General features: G+C 44.0%; 1 protein-coding gene across 1 annotated transcript in view; it reads right to left on the bottom strand.

Annotated features, from left to right (window-relative positions):
• The window catches only part of ablim2 (actin binding LIM protein family, member 2), a 133,704-nt gene extending 118,086 nt beyond the window's left edge, over window positions 1-15,618 (bottom strand). Inside the window, exon 1 of the mRNA XM_055938952.1 lies at window positions 14,958-15,618. Coding sequence (XP_055794927.1) covers window positions 14,958-14,967 — 10 coding nt within the window. The 5' untranslated portion in view covers window positions 14,968-15,618. The remainder of the gene's footprint in view (window positions 1-14,957) is intronic.
• Window positions 15,619-18,117: the final 2,499 nt, after the last annotated feature.

Raw genomic sequence — 18,117 nt, 5'->3', positions numbered from 1 at the left:
AGGAGAGGAGTAGTTTGAGACACTAAATGCCAGACCTACCTGTAATGCAATGAACATCACCTAGCAACAGGGAAAAGGGCAGTACCTAAAGAGGTAGGTTCCAATGAGAGGTTCAAGAAGAGTCAACATACTGATTGAAAGAGATACTCCACACTCTCAGGCTTAGGGAGGAGAAGAGAGGAAGATGAGAGGAGGAGAAGAGAGGAGGAGAGAAGGAGAGGAGAAGAGAGGAGAGGAGGAGAGAGGAGGAGGAGAGGAGAAGAGAAGGAGAGATGAGGAGAGGGGGAGAGCAGAAGAGGAGGAGAGGAGGCAAGGAGGAGGAGCAGAGAAGAGAAGAAGAGGAGGAGAGGAGGAGAGGAGAAGGGGAGAAGAGGAGAGGAGAGGAGGAGAGGAGGAAAGGAGGAAGAGCAGAGGAAAAGAGAAGAGAAGGAGAGGAGGAGAAGAGGAGAGGAGGAGAGAAAAGAAGGAGGAGTTTGAGACTAAACGCCAGACCTGCCTTCTCCTTGTAAAATCAGCCTGACGCCATTCACCATATTGACCCACTTTACCACTTCGAATACGCCAGAGAGAACGTGTGTGTGTGTGTGTGTGTGTGTGTGTGTGTGTGTGTGTGTGTGTGTGTATGTGTATGTGTGTGTGTGTGTGTGTGTGTGTGTGTGTGTGTGTGTGTGTGTGTGTGTGTGTGTGTGTGTGTGTGTGTGTGTGTGTGTGTGTGTGTGTGTGTGTGTGTGTGTGTGTGTGTGTGTGTTTATGAAACATTGAGACACCCTGCAGTCTAACAACACCATCTAAATACACAACATAAATCTGCCCTAATGAGATACAACAACAAAAAGAGAAACAGAATAGTCTATATACACACGTCTCAGAATACTCTCTCTGCTAAACCGGGTGTTACGCCTGATCATCAACCCCCCAACACCACACCTGATGCAGCCTGATGTTAAGGATTAACCCTTTACACTCGTGGGAATTGGCCTGTATGTAGTTCTTTTGATTAGAACCCAGCCCTGCATCGCCGCCATCACACAATTACTGTTGTTTATGCAATCCAAAAACAGTCCATTATAAATCTGGGTCTGGTGGACATCATGTGAAAGCCTGTTCTATTGCCAATATGACGAGTTAAGTTCTAAAATAGAATATCACAGTGTTTCACAATGCAATTCAGGGGAACAGAATTGGTGATCATTGACAGGAGCCATGAGTTCATTCAGGTGAGTGTGTCGCAGTGAGTTTTCACCACAATACACAAACAGACTGCTTCTGTTCAGAACAACCCAGGGTATGACCACATGACATTTGGTAACTGTACATCTAACATAGTGATCATAAACGTTGTCACCGTATATAAAAATACCTTTTATGATATTGAAATGTGAAGTACACATTTGGGTTCACGGATGTTTGGCTTGCTTGTATGACAACAAAATGGTATTTATATTGTCATCTTCAACGTCTCATCTTTCTGGATACATCCGAGTCCTCTTCATTTTACAGCATTTCCCTCACTCAGACAACAAACATTTTATCAAAAGTTGCCCAATTAGCAGGGGTGGTGGGGGGGGGGGCGACTTCCTGTCACGTGGTGCTCAAGTTCAGAACAGCTGTCAATCAAAACCCCATAGCTGTGAAGCAGAGACCCTGAGGTCTGACGGCTTGTTGAGCATTTTTACTGTACAGCCATGCGTTTATAAATCCTCCATTTTCAACCACGTATACGGGTACGAGTTTAAACGGGTAACTGAGAAACAGCAGAGTTTGATAATCTAGTCCTCTAGTAGTCACCGTGACCTCACTGGCAGCTAACGCCGACCTCATCTCTCATAGATCCCCAGTCTTAGCACGTTCTTAAACACACCGAACATTTCAAAGCACAAATTCTATTGACCCACATTTGAGCTCTTTTTCAATCTTTTTAATAATACAAGGAGCCGACTGAGATTTGGATTTGCTAATCCGGTTAATTTGTTCATTCAGCGGGGACTAGGAATGTTCTGGAAGAGAGGATTCAGATCCGGGTGTTTCTGACACAGCAGTTCTGTGCCATAGCTAGCTAGTAGCTCGCTCCTCAGTAGTCCAACGAACAGGAAGGTGGAGGTGCTCTGTTGTTCTGCTGTAAGGGGTTTATCTCTCTCTGGTGATGCTACACAGGCCTTCACAATGCAGTCAGATGGGTGTATCGTGTGTGCTGGCTAGCTATAGCTATTACTCTCTCTGGTGATGCTACACAGGCCTTCACAATGCAGTCAGATGGGTGTATCGTGTGTGCTGGCTAGCTATAGCTATTACTCTCTCTGGTGATGCTACACAGGCCTTCACAATGCAGTCAGATGGGTGTATCGTGTGTGCTGGCTAGCTATAGCTATTACTCTCTCTGGTGATGCTACACAGGCCTTCACAATGCAGTCAGATGGGTGTATCGTGTGTGCTGGCTAGCTATAGCTATTACTCTCTCTGGTGATGCTACACAGGCCTTCACAATGCAGTCAGATGGGTGTATCGTGTGTGCTGGCTAGCTATAGCTATTACTCTCTCTGGTGATGCTACACAGGCCTTCACAATGCAGTCAGATGGGTGTATCGTGTGTGCTGGCTAGCTATAGCTATTACTCTCTCTGGTGATGCTACACAGGCCTTCACAATGCAGTCAGATGGGTGTATCGTGTGTGCTGGCTAGCTATAGCTATTACTCTCTCTGGTGATGCTACACAGGCCTTCACAATGCAGTCAGATGGGTGTATCGTGTGTGCTGGCTAGCTATAGCTATTACTCTCTCTGGTGATGCTACACAGGCCTTCACAATGCAGTCAGATGGGTGTATCGTGTGTGCTGGCTAGCTATAGCTATTACTCTCTCTGGTGATGCTACACAGGCCTTCACAATGCAGTCAGATGGGTGTATCGTGTGTGCTGGCTAGCTATAGCTATTACTCTCTCTGGTGATGCTACACAGGCCTTCACAATGCAGTCAGATGGGTGTATCGTGTGTGCTGGCTAGCTATAGCTATTACTCTCTCTGGTGATGCTACACAGGCCTTCACAATGCAGTCAGATGGGTGTATCGTGTGTGCTGGCTAGCTATAGCTATTACTCTCTCTGGTGATGCTACACAGGCCTTCACAATGCAGTCAGATGGGTGTATCGTGTGTGCTGGCTAGCTATAGCTATTACTCTCTCTGGTGATGCTACACAGGCCTTCACAATGCAGTCAGATGGGTGTATCGTGTGTGCTGGCTAGCTATAGCTATCACTCTCTCTGTTAAACATGCAGTGTTTTAACTATAGTGGTCTATCACCCACATCAATCCACACACGTACTATCCCATAATGTGAGTGTGAGATATTGGACAACAATAGCCAGCCAATCATCAGTCATCCATGCACACGACCTGATCCTCCCACAAGCAAAGAGCCACACACACACAAACACACACACACACACACACACACACACACACACACACACACACACACACACACACACACACACACACACACACACACACACACACACACACACACACACACACACAAAAGAAAGTGCATTGATGAATAATTCAGAAAAGCTCATTGATCTTCACCCTGTCTCTGGGGTATCCTGAGCCAGTTCAGAGGAACAGAGTTAGCTGTTCAGTCGGGGTGATTATCCTCTCTGATGGACCGTCTATCCAGCTCATAGAACATGAAGGGCAACATGTCCTGGCACCACTTCCAACATTCCCCACCACTCTCTCTCATACAGTATGTTCAGCACGGCAGACTTGAGAAAGTTGAAATAAACTATTGCAGTATCTACTGTAATGTCATTCTCTCTCCATCTGATTTTGTTGTTGCTGTATTTGGACCATAGTGCTTCTTATTATTGTCTTGTGACTGAATGACTGAAACACGTCATAATCCTAATTTAAAGGACAGGGTCTACCGAGTTCATTTAGTCAAAAGTAAATCACGTTTCCAAAGGAAGAAACTGCACATCGCCACGACGATTTACTGTCTTTATGTTACTATGGCAACGAGCCTTCAAAAACAACAAACGTCAAAGCCTTGGGGCGGCAGGGTAGCCTAGTGGTTAGCGCATTGGACTAGTAACCGAAAGGTTGCAAGTTCAAATCCCCGAGCTGACTAGGTACAAATCTGTCGTTCTGCCCCTGAACAGGCAGTTAACCCACTGTTCCTAGGCAGTCATTGAAAATAAGAATTTGTTTTTAACTGACTTGCCTAGTTAAATAAAGATAAAATTTAAAAAAAATAATGACCTAGCTGTCATTTTGCAGAAGGCTGCTGAATTGCTGTGTCACTGTGTCTCTGAGAGGAGGTCACTGTTCCAGGTGTCACACGCCACTGTGACATTCCCCACCTGGCTCCTTACTCACAGCTCTAAAGTGTCTGACATGTCAGGCCATAAAAACAACCTATCCCCGAGAACACGCTAGCTAGTTAGCAGTTAGCTCAAACCTCAGAACTAACATTCCGACCCCCTAGGAACGACATGCCGGCTGGACTGCCATAACTTCACGTTCACTTTGAAGTTAGAGCACAAAGTCCTGAACACAGTATTTCTGTTTCAAACGTGAACACATTGTCTTGGTGAAGAGAGACAACACAAACAATGCTGGGACCTTCATGGTTGAAAAGTTCTGTCTCCATATGTGAAGGCAGTCAATTCTCTTTTGGGAGAGGCAATATTGGGTCTGGGATTATTTTGGTTTGTTCTTATGGTTTATGACACATTTCCCTAGCACCACAACACATTTCCCTAGCACCACAACACATTTCCCTAGCACTACAACATATTTCCCTAGCACCACAACTCATTTCCCTAGCACCACAACACATTTCTCTAGCACCACAACACATTTCCCTAGCACCACAACACATTTCCCTAGCACCACAACACAATTGCCTAGCACCACAACACAGCCCCTAGCACCACAACACATTCCCTAGCACCACAACACATTTCCCTAGCGCCACAACACATTTCCCTAGCGCCACAACACATTTCCCTAGCGCCACAACACATTTCCCTAGCGCCACAACACATTTCCCTAGCATCACAACACATTTCCTTAGCACCACAACACATTTGCCTAGCGCCACAACACATTTCCCTAGCGCCACAACACATTTCCCTAGCGCCACAACACATTTCCCTAGCGCCACAACACATTTCCCTAGCGCCACAACACATCTTGGCTGTGTATTGCCTTTTTGGAGTACGATACCTTCACTTTGAAGAGATTGCTAGTTGTCATGGGAACGGTAACATTGATTTATTTGGCTTTCTCCATATAATTCATGCTTTACGCAGCAACGCTAACTTTTATGCTGTATGTAGCCTACATATTGCAGAGACATTGATTTCCTGCCAAAGGCAAAGTGTTCATCTGTGAAAGGAACTATTGAAGTCTGTGAGGAATTGTCGTCTATATCACACAGGTGATCAAAGGGATTCTATGGAAATTTGGATAGATACTGTGAAATACACACCTGATGTAGATAGAACTGCGTTGATAAAGACCCATTTCTCTGGCCCGAATTATGGGTCTGCTTACTGTACGTCTGGTTCTGGCTTAACACACTTATCCCCAGGTGAAGGATACATGGGATGCTGCCTTCAAAATCGCCCGAAAGAAGGCACCTTAGAAGACAGCATTTTACACTACCTTGGGATTGGGACATGCCAATTTTTTTTATTTTTGCTTAAATAGCTTCTGTTTCAGGAGTACGACGTTGAGATGTGAAGAATAAATTAACTGTAGCATTAGGTTATCAAAAGGCTGACCAGCATATATCCCCCTTGTGACACACAGACTCAAACTAAAAACGAAAGAACGTGATGAAATGCCCTAGTAAAGTTGACTTGTGTTACAGTAACTGCAGAGGTACAGGTAAGTGCCAAAATAAAGGAAACACTAACATAAGGTGTTATTCAGGTGTTTAACCCAGGTGTTATTCAGGTGTTTAACCCAGGTGTTATTCAGGTGTTTAACCCAGGTGTTATTCAGGTGTTTAACCCAAGTGTTATTCAGGTGTTTAACACAAGTGTTATTCAGGTGTTTAACCGAAGTGTTATTCAGGTGTTTAACCCAGGTGGTATTCAGGTGTTTAACCCAGGTGTTATTCAGGTGTTTAACCCAGGTGTTATTCAGGTGTTTAACCCGGGTGTTATTCAGGTGTTTAACCCGGGTGTTATTCAGGTGTTTAACCCAGGTGTTATTCAGGTGTTTAACCCAGGTGTTATTCAGGTGTTTAACCCAGGTGTTATTCAGGTGTTTAACCCAAGTGTTATTCAGGTGTTTAACCCAGGTGTTATTCAGGTGTTTAACCCAAGTGTTATTCAGGTGTTTAACCCAGGTGTTATTCAGGTGTTTAACACAAGTGTTACTAAAGTGTTAAACCCAGGTGTTACTCAAGTGTTTCCATTATTTTGGCAGTTACCTGTATGAGGATATATATTAGCAAATTCCCTCTGGAGAAAGGAGTGTGAGAAATAGTATCTTTTCTATGATCGCCCTTTAATACAGGAAACTCAGTTGGAAATGAAAAATGACCCAAGACCTTGAAATGTGAAATTGGATCGGATATAACGTTGGACCACCCCAATCACACCAGAAGTTTATCTACCACAGTGTCAATGGCTTTTGTGGACAATTTATGTTTTACTGTATTGAATAGAGCACTTTTACTCAATACAATATCATAACTAACACAGACCCATTGGCGCTCACACACACACACATCGTAGGTTTGGCAGATGAGCTATAAAGAGCTTCCTCTTGGGAAGGCTGAATGAACAGAGGTCTGTTTTGCATGGGCTCATCTGGGAGGGTGAAAAATACAAAAGACATGCTTAGATTAAAACAGAAACACACACGGTACAACTTTTCACTGAGTCTTTTATTTATTTTATTTTACCTTTATTTAACCAGGTAGGCTAGTTGAGAACAAGCTCTCATTTACAACTGCGACCTGGCCAAGATAAAGCACAGCAATTCGACACATACAACAACATAGATTTATACATGGAATAAACAAAACATACAGTCAATAATACAGTATAAAAATAAGTCTATATAAAATGTGAACAAATGATGTGAGATAAGGGAGGTGAAGGCAAAAAAAGGCCATGGTGGTGAGGTAAATACAATATAGCAAGTAAAACACTGGAATGGTAGATTTGCAGTGGAAGAATGTGCAAAGTAGAAATAGAAATAATGGGGTGCAAAGGAGCAAAATAAATAAATAAATACAGTAGGGGGAGTGGTAGTTGTTTGGGCTAAATTATAGATGGGCTATGTACAGGTGCAGTAATCTGTGAGCTGCTCTGACAGCTGGTGCTTAAAGCTAGTGAGGGAGATAAGTGTTTCCAGCTTCAGAGATTTTTGCAGTTCGTTCCAGTCATTGGCAGCAGAGAACTGGAAGGAAAGACGACCAAAGGAGGAATTGGCTATGGGGGTGACCAGTGAGATATACCTGCTGGAGTGGGTGCTGCTATGGTGACCAGTGAGCTGAGATAAAGCGGGGCTTTACCTAGCAGAGACATGTAGATAACCTGCAGCCAGTCTAGTGAAGCTACAGTTGTTTAGATAGGGAGTCAGCATTATACCTGTAGAGTTATTACTGGCTCCAAAGGGAAATCCCAGTACTTAAAGACAGGTGGAACACAGATGTCCCTGGCATGAAGTGTGTGTTTGCCATGTGTGAGATGGTGCTGTTATGTGTTTAACTGTTGAGTACATATATGTATGTGATGTCACCATATGTGTGCATATGTACTGCTAGCCTTGGTTCCAGTCTGTTTTTGGTTCTTTGGTTATTCCCATAGGAAAACTCTTTGTAGAACCCTTTTTGGTACTGAGTGTTCTATCTGGAACCCAACAAGGTTCTACCTAGGGCCAAAAAAGGTTCTCATATGGGGACAGCCAAATAAGGTTTTCTAACATGCTGACAACACCGCTTTGGTCATGTGCACGAGCATTGCAAAATACATTTACACATACATGTTATTCGATCATTGCACCCACACTGCTTATGAGCGTCTGCGTAGCCAGGCGCTAAAATAGAACTCGGTTCTGTTTGTGATGCTTGACACGCTGCAAGTCCCGCCTCTCCCATCTCCTCATTGGTTTTTAGGAGCATATACCCACGTGCCATCTCCTCATTGATTTTTAGGAGCATTTACCCACGTGGGTGATTGAAAGATGAACTGAGGTCCACACTCCAGTCCAGTTGGTGGTGGTAATGCACCTTAAAGTTGGTTGCCCATCGCCATATAAAGTCCAAAGAAGAAGAAGAAGAAGCCGGAAGGAGGAGAGATGACTAGAAACTAACTCGGTTTACCATTTAATCTGTGGATTAAAGAGGACCAAGAGGACCTTGTGCATTTCAGGTAAAATAACAACCCAATGTTTATATGTGTAACCTTTATTTAACTACGCAAGTCAGTTAAGAACAAATTCTTATTTACAATGATGGCCTACTTCGGCCAAACCCGGATGACGCTGGGCCAATTGTGCGCCGCCCTATGGGACTCCCAACCACGGTCCGGATGTGATATAGCCTGGTTTCGAACCAGGGACTGTGGTGATGCCTCTTGCACTGAGATGCAGTGCCTTAGATTGCTGCGCCACCCTGGAGACTAGGACAAATTAGCTAGCAACAGCAAGCTAGCTAGCTAAATTGCCATAAATGTTTAATGCTTTTCGACCTGTCCCCAAATTAATATAGTTGGTTCAGAGTTCGTTTTGATATTTCAACCTGCGTGTCCTGATCGCGTCTGGTATGGGTTGACAAAATCAACATGCGCGTGCGTGATGGTGCATGCGGTCTGGTCAGCATGTAAGAGTGTAGCCTCACTCTGATGGCTGTTAGTACAGCAGTGAAGAGAGAGGAGGGTTAGTAGCTAAATGCTGACAGTAACACCAACCAACCAACCAACCCTAGTCTAAATGTCAGCTCTCAGCATGTTCCACTACGGAAGACTCAATTAAGGCAGCCTGCACTGCATGGTTTTAAGAAGTGAAGGACTGCACCTCATGGTTTTAAGAAGTGAAGGATTGCACTGCAAGGTTTTAAGAAGTGAAGGATTGCACCTCATGGCTTTAAGAAGTGAAGGATTGCACCTCATGGTTTTAAGAAGTGAAGGATTGCACTGCAAGGTTTTAAGAAGTGAAGGATTGCACCTCATGGCTTTAAGAAGTGAAGGATTGCACCTCATGGTTTTAAGAAGTGAAGGATTGCACCTCATGGTTTTAAGAAGTCAAGGATTGCACTGCAAGGTTTTAATAAGTGAAGGATTGCACCGTATGGTTTTAAAAAGTGAAGGATTGCACCTCATGGCTTTAAGAAGTGAAGGATTGCACTGCAAGGTTTTAAGAAGTGAAGGATTGCACCTCATGGTTTTAAGAAGTGAAGAATTGCACCTCAATGTCACGCCCTGGCCTTAGTATTCTTTGTTTCCTTTATTATTTTAGTTAGGTCAGGGTGTGACATGGGGAAGGTATGTGTTTTTGTATTGTCTAGGGTGGTTGTATGGTTTAGGGGGTTAAGTAGAGTAGATGGGTTTGTGTTTAGTGTAGGTGTCTAGCTGTGTCTATGGTTGCCTGAATGGTTCTCAATCAGAGACAGATGTCATTAATTGTCTCTGATTGGGAGCCATATTTAAGACAGCCATAGGCACTAGGTTAATGTGGGTAATTGTCTATGTTGAACGTTTGTAGCTTGTGTGTGCACTAACGTTTGTAGCTTCATGGTCGTTCGTTGTTTTGTGTCAGTTTATGTATAGTGTTCGTTTCGTGTTTTCTCTCTTCTAAATAAAGGAAGATGTATTTTCCACACGCTGCGCCTTGGTCCTCTCTCTCACCCATAGACGATCGTGACACTCATGGCTTTAAGAAGTGAAGGATTGCACTGCATGGTTTTAAGAAGTGAAGGATTGCACCTCATGGTACATACAAGTGACGTCTGAAAAGAATGAATGAATGAATAAGTAATGCTTCATTGGTTTACGAAAGACCTTTAGAATCATAACCTAGATACTGAATAAGAAGGGAAAACATTGTCTGTCAGAAATAGATACTCACAGCTTTTAAAGCTACAGTATATGGTAGAGTACATTATTTAAATTAATCAAATTAATTAATGTTTATTTATAGCCCCCAAATGGAAATATAAAGCAATCTTTGAGTTAATGGTGTTTGGCAATAAATCTGTTGAATTGGCTGTATTCCAATAGTAATGCCATGGTAACACTGATGATCTATAGCTGAAATCAACTACAATCCTATGCACAGTATGCCCAATGTTCAAGAGGAAAAACGACATATCTATTACACATCTCCAAACAATATCTCAAAGAAATCCATTGAAACTGCCATCTCTAATCAACGCTAAAACCCCCGTTAACAAATTACAGGCACAGCCCAGCCAATCAGCAGCTCATATTTGATCGATCGGCTCAAGCCGAAGGCACATGTCATTCCTTCCATCTATTAAAGCCTCCAATAAGAGCGTGACAGGGCCACGTCACATTTCAGACTTAATTGCTAGTGTGTGAGAGAGCAAGAGCTCAAGATTAACACCAGTGAGATCACACCTGTGAGATCTCCTGACCAGCCCACTCCCATTAGTGTGTGTGTGTGTGTGTGCGTGCGTGTATATGTGGACCTGCCTACTCTCATGATCGTTCATGGGAAACACATAGTCTACACCCACACGGCACATGTGGATGCACACACACACACTGTACACACTCTGTGAGGCTCACACAGTCCCACACTGATCCCTGAAGCACGTGCTGGCACTTGCACATTTGCACTCATGTACTATGACCTTAGACTCGTATTATCATTATGTGAATTAGAACATTACCTCTCTATCTGCTGACTAAGTGGAAACACAACAACCACCACTCATCCTATACTGCGGTGTCTTTATTTTAATGATTACACTCTGTCATACTATATGTACACTAGTGTCTATTGGCATTTCAAAGGGGGTTTCCAGTAAATCAGAGTAGTGTTTAGCAACACCATGACTATGTACAATGTTTTCTAACTAGCCACTCGTATTTTATTACTCACTCTATGGTAACCTTTGACTAGTAACTATGGGCCTGGATTACTACTGTATAATAAAGGAAGGGCCTGACTTTCCTCTTGACTTTGAACCTGCTGGGCCTCCGTAGCTCTGGCCCACTGATCCATCCAGTCAGTGGGTGTGATCTGGCCACAAACCCAGCTCACAGCACTGTGTTTGGAGCTGGGGACTCTCCAGTGACTCCAGATTGATTCTGCAACGTGTCTGCCGATGACGCAGCCTACGTTCCAATGTGATGAGTTCATATTGTCCCTGACTGACTGATGTACACTAGGCTAGCATAGTATATTGTTATTAACCAATGAATGTCTGATCATCCAATAACCAATCTGGGATCTATTGAGGTAAAAAAGAAAATCATCGCTGTTGACCCCTGTACAGACTGACTAGTAAACACAGACCGTGAAGAGCTATTCAGATATTTCAATGGGAAACTGTGGTGAATGTTGGTACCTGGTCGAAAAGAAGACTTGTCTTGTATTTCACCATGCGAGCAAAAAAGTTATACTAGGCTTTACTTCATTTGTTTGTGAGGCAAACACCTTCAGTTCAGATACTGCAGTCATTGAAATCTGCCCTCAATATACACTGAGTGTACAAAACATTAAGAACACCTTCCTAATATTGAGTCGCACTCCCCCTGTTTTGCCCTCAGAACAGCCTCAATTCGTCGGGACATGGACTCTACAAGGTGTCGAAAGTGTTCCACAGGGATGCTGGTCCATGTTGACTCCACAGGGATGCTGGTCCATGTTGACTCCACGGGGATGCTGGTCCATGTTGACTCCACGGGGATGCTGGTCCATGTTGCCTCCACGGGGATGCTGGTCCATGTTGACTCCACGGGGATGCTGGTCCATGTTGACTCCACGGGGATGCTGGTCCATGTTGACTCCACAGGGATGCTGGTCCATGTTGACTCCACAGGGATGCTGGTCCATGTTGACTCCACAGGGATGCTGGTCCATGTTGACTCCACGGGGATGCTGGTCCATGTTGACTCCACGGGGATGCTGGTCCATGTTGACTCCACAGGGATGCTGGTCCATGTTGACTCCACAGGGATGCTGGTCCATGTTGACTCCACAGGGATGCTGGTCCATGTTGACTCCACAGGGATGCTGGTCCATGTTGACGCCACAGGGATGCTGGTCCATGTTGACGCCACAGGGATGCTGGTCCATGTTGACGCCAATGCTTCCCACAGTTGTGTCAAGTTGGCTGGATGTCTTTTGGCTGGTGGACCATTCTGAATACACAGGAAACTGTTGAGTGTAGAAAACCTACTACCATACCTTGTCTTGCCCATTCACCCTCTGAATGGCACACATACACAATCCATGTCTCAATTGTCTCAAAGCTTAAAAATCCTTCTTTAACCTGTCTCCTCCCCTTCATCTACACTGATTGAAGAGGATTTAACAAATTACATCAATTAGGGATTAATCTTGTTAGTCTGTAATGGAAAGAGAAGGTGTTCTTAATGTTATGTCCACTCACTGTATGATAGGGTATCAACCAGAGTCTATCGTTCAAATACCTCAGACCAACCTGGACCACACCTGATCCAGTTCATCATCACTACCAGTCAGCCAGGTCAGTTGGATGACCTAACCGATGTGGACACCAGCCTGCCAGGTCAGCAGGATGACCTAACCCATGTTGACACCAGCCTGCCAGGTCAGCAGGATGACCTAACCCATGTTGACACCAACCTGCCAGGTCAGCAGGATGACCTAACCCATGTTGATACCAACCTGCCAGGTCAGCAGGATGACCTAACCCATGTTGACACCAACCTGCCAGGTCAGCAGGATGACCTAACCCATGTTGACACCAACCTGCCAGGTCAGCAGGATGACCTAACCCATGTGGACACCAGCCTGCCAGGCCAGCAGGATGACCTAACCCATGTTGACACCAACCTGCCAGATCAGCAGGATGACCTAACCCATGTGGACACCAGCCTGCCAGGTCAGCAGGATGACCTAACCCATGTTGACACCAACCTGCCAGGCCAGCAGGATGACCTAACCCATGTTGACACCAACCTGCCAGGTCAGCAGGATGACCTAACCCATGTTGACACCAACCTGCCAGGTCAGCAGGATGACCTAACCCATGTTGACACCAACCTGCCAGGTCAGCAGGATGACCTAACCCATGTGGACACCAGCCTGCCAGGCCAGCAGGATGACCTAACCCATATGGGCGCCAGCTGTGAGTCTGTGAACACATAGGTGAAGACTTTCCCATTTCCATCCATTCCAATTCACCAACAGTTCCATCAACATCAGTCATTACATCCATCCAACATTGCTCTAACAAACAGGTGTCATTACAAAAACGTCACTGCTCAGAGAAGACAGACAGTGTCCCAGTTCTAGATGGAATACAACATTTTTTTTCTTTAGTACACGTCTCAGGTGAGTTTACAAGGTAGTGTTGATGATAACTCAGGACTGTTACGCTCAGGTGAGTTTACAAGGTAGTGTTGATGATAACTCAGGACTGTTACGCTCAGGTGAGTTTACAAGGTAGTGTTGATGATAACTCAAGACTGTTACGCTCAGGTGAGTTTACAAGGTAGTGTTGATGATAACTCAGGACTGTTATGCTCAGGTGAGTTTACAAGGTAGTGTTGATGATAACTCAGGACTGTTATGCATTCCTACCTCATTTCACAGACAAACTCCAACAACTTCTCATCAGTCATCAGCAGTGCAAACAGGGGAGCCCCCGAGTGACGCAGCGGTCTAAGGCACTGCAGCTCAGTGCTAGAAGAGTCACTACAGACCCTGGTTCAATTCCAGGCTGTATCACAACCGGCCGCGATTGAGAGTCCCATAGGGGTTTGGCCATCATTGTAAATAAGAATTAGTTCTTAACTGACTTGCCTAGTTAAATATAGGTTAAATAAATAAAATAAAATACTGTGGTATTGATTGTCCACCTCAGTAAAGCGGTTTGCCTGACTTGCCTGTGTTGTGGCTCTGACTCAGTAGTGAGAGGCAGCTCAGACTATTTCTAAGTCTGTGATTTCATCACATCTATGATGGTTTTGAGCCCATAGGCCAGTGGTTCCCAACCAGGGGTACTAGGACTGGGGGATAGTACCTGGGTGTACTGGGCCTATTCACAGGGGGTACTTGAGAAGATTCGTGAGACCATAGGCTTACTGGTAAAATGCACATGAGGAGGTACTTCTGGGGTACTCGGGGCAGAGCAAAATTCAGTTGGTGGTAAAGTAACAGAAAAGGGTTAGGAACCACTACACTAGGCAAATAAGTCTTCTAGACATGATGTTCACAGGAATGACGTTCTTCAACTACTCAGCTACTGCACTGTGCATGTTAGTCACAACCATAACTAGAGTCATTCATATGTAATGACATTGTATTACACGGGATGGACATGAGGAGGACTTGACACACTGATGTCCTCACACGAGACCAGTGTACCAGGCTATCAGCCTGCAGCTCCCAGGCAATGTAGCTAGATGGGGGGAGACAGCAATGCAACATAATGAAAATGCAATGATATGTCTGCAAGTGGAAACCTAATCTAGTGAGCATTTCTACACCACATACTGTAGCCATATAAATGGCATTCCACAGTGGGAGAGCTGTAGCTCAAGTAGGACCTTTGTCTCAGAGTGGTTTCTGCCGAGTCAATGGATATTACAGGCCTATCAATATGCTTGTCTTAAATCTGTAATTGCTTTGCTGTGTAATAGCTGATAGTACCATAGATGATGACAATGTCAACATACAAACTGGTAATTGCCATCGAATTACTATGATCAAACCATATGCCTCACATACACTATAGTCTATAATAGGGCATAAGACCTTACCTGTGCTCATGGTAATGCTAGATTTTCTTCACTGTCCGTTGTACAGTAGATTTATCCTCATTCAACTGCACACCTCTGGCCAGGACTGTGAGCTGCACATTAATGAAGCCTCTCCTTGCAGAAGATGCTTCCGTGGACTCAGAAGATGTAGCTTATAATAATATGTCGATGCTATGGAATTATCTGCCGCTGACAATCTACTGACGGCGATTCAGCGCTGACAGGCATGCACCGTGGTGTGGGTGTACGATCGCGCCCGACGCTTTCGTCGTTGCTTCGGCAGCAACATCCCTCCAGCCAGGTGATTAACAGCTCCACTGCGCTCCCCGCGAACAAGGGCTTCTGGGAAATAGAGTTTATACTAATAGAAACCAGTGTTAAAGTCACTCTCAAGTGGGTCTTTCTTGGACTACAATGTATGAGGTCTGCGACGCAGTGTAAACAAAACGCGTTGGATTGCACAGTGCAATAGAGCGGAGATCTGTATATAATGACGAGATGCTCATATATCCGCTCTAACAATGGGAGTAGTTGTCCCATAGGCGAAAGAGCAGGCTACAAGTTTAGCTCCAAAATAAGCCCATAAAAACGTATTAGGCTTATTTTGGACAGATATTTTTGGCGATAGTGAAACCAGTCGCTTCGCCTCGTCCACCCTAGATAGAGAAGAGGCAATGCAACAATGGGTTATTCTTCAGAGGTTGCCTATTTGCCACTCGAGGCAAAGGAAGACAAAACGGTCATTTATAAGCAAATGTTTTGGACACAATGGTGTAGCCTGGAGTGAATTCTAGTTCTGCAGATATAAGTAATTTCCCCTTCACTAATATTATTGGTCGCCTCTTTATGGGCGTATTATGTTCGGGATATTCTATTAGCCTATAGACATTTTACAAAGGCCTACATCACTTTTAATGATGTAGGCCTGTAACATGCACGTGATGGAAATGCACAATAATGGCTGTGACAGATCAATAAATTATTCATCGAGTTATTAGAAATTAATTGGAATCCATTATAGCTTCAGACTACACTTCTGTATTTGAAGTCCACCATTAGAAGAAATCAATACATTTAAACACTGCGTATAAAAGTACCAAACAGAACAGTACAGTTCAGGCCTGCTGTAAAGCGCTATTCAAGGTTTTAGGATTTTTCTTCCTTGGGCTTTTAGTGGCTCCTGGTGGTCAAATTAACAGCCTCATCTTCAAGGCATCTTCAAGGCTATTTACGACAACCGTTTCGGTCAGATGAAAACAAATACACTATACAATGTTGCAACTAAGTTGTACGTGAAACACTGGTTACAGTGTTCATAACCTCATATTTCCCAAAAAATTAAATACATAAATAACCTCATATTTCTACTTCATGGTGGCAAACAAATTGAACAAGATATGAAGTGGCGTTACCTTGACCGACGTGAGACAGCATGTTAGCAGACATGCGTCTAATGTTTACACAAGGCAAATCGTTTTTGATTAGCTAGCGAACGTTACTTATTAGTGACACGGATGTGCAATTGAAAGGATCAGATGAAGACGAATTTGGAATAGCGATTGTTCTTCAAGAGACAAAAAAAAGCTTGTGTACATGGCAAGTAACGTGAAGCTAAGGCTAAATGATAGTAAAGTTATTTTTTATTTATTTATTTCACCGGGTAGGCCAGTTGAGAACAAGTTATCATTTACAACAACTGCGACCTGGCCAAGATACAGCAAAGCAGTGCGACAAAGACAACACCTATTTGCTAGTTAGCTGGTTTTAGGAAAAGGGCCATATGAAACCGGCTACCGTATGATATGAATACTAGCTAGCTAACGACAGTTCAAAGCTTGCTATATTATGTTTCGTTGAATCTTACATCTGCATGAGAGCTATTCGGTGACGTATGCTGATGCTATTGACCAATGCAGGTCCAACATTGTTGTTTGAACAGATCTGCAAAGGAGAGGAGAAAGGCCTGAGGTTTTATGCCGCTCAGCGTGCAGAGACAGAAAAGAATGCACCTTCTTTCAGTGGGAAGATGAAAAGTGTAATAAATACCATTTAAAATAACACAAGCATATTGCTATTACATTGTTATAACTAACTTCTTTCTAAGCAGGGTTTCTCACACACCCAGAGACAGATGGCTGACACAGAACATTCAGAAACACTGATAAGAAAAGGGTGCAGACACACACACATACTCAAGGACGGAGGGCTGACTACGCACACACAAAATCTCCTGTTTAGCTGAACATTTGATAACAAAGAACTTTTGTTGCAAGACTCAGAAGGATGACGCCCAGCTCATCAGGACCAATCTGAGAAGACAACAACCTGATCAGGACCAACCAGAAAACCAGATCTACCAGACTCAACCTACTTTCTGTGCTGTATAAAATGTCTATGTATTCTGTTATCTGGGCTTTTTCTGGAGGTTCTCTATGAGCCCAAGGAACGAGACCGTATACGCTTGTACCAGATATCTTTACTCATAATTAAACTGTCGCTTGTCATACAATTTATCACCTTGTCTGAATCGATCCTTGACCGGCTCGCCCTTCTCCATATCCAATTATCAACAGAAACATGGTAAGCAGAGGATGGTTGTCTAGATACCCGGTCCAGAGTGGTTGATATGGATGTGAGGGGGCGAGTTGGTGGAAGGACGGTTCACGGAGGACAGGTGAAATTCTTTGGGGGGAGGACGAAAGTTCTGCTCAACTCGGGAAACGGATCTTCTGGTCGACCATAAACAAGGTAAGCAAGACCTGTTAAATCAAACTTTGCATATTGTCGTATAGTTCTTCCAAATTTTGATCAGTGGTACCGAGTCTGGGTAAGAATTCTTGTTTAAATGTATGTGCATAGATGACATGTGAACGACAGTGAAGTGAACATATGTGGGAATAATTTGTAAGTCTTAAGCGCTATTATATAGTCCGGCTTGTGACCGGTGAGGAATAGGCTTAATTTGTGTTAAAAGCGCTATTATATAGTCCGGCTTGTGACCGGTGAGGAATAGGCTTAATGTGATAAAAAGATCTATTCGTATAGTCCGGCTTGTGACCGGTGAGGAATATAGTAAGCACTATTCAATAGTCCGGCTATTCAGTCGGTGAAGGGTAGGCTTAAAATTGGGATAGGCACTATTCAATAGTCCGGCTATTCA

Source organism: Salvelinus fontinalis, chromosome 11, assembly GCF_029448725.1.
Source record: "Salvelinus fontinalis isolate EN_2023a chromosome 11, ASM2944872v1, whole genome shotgun sequence".
NCBI lineage: Eukaryota > Metazoa > Chordata > Actinopteri > Salmoniformes > Salmonidae > Salvelinus > Salvelinus fontinalis.
Note: the sequence above shows the minus strand (reverse complement) of the source record. Positions and strands in the feature narration are given on the sequence as shown.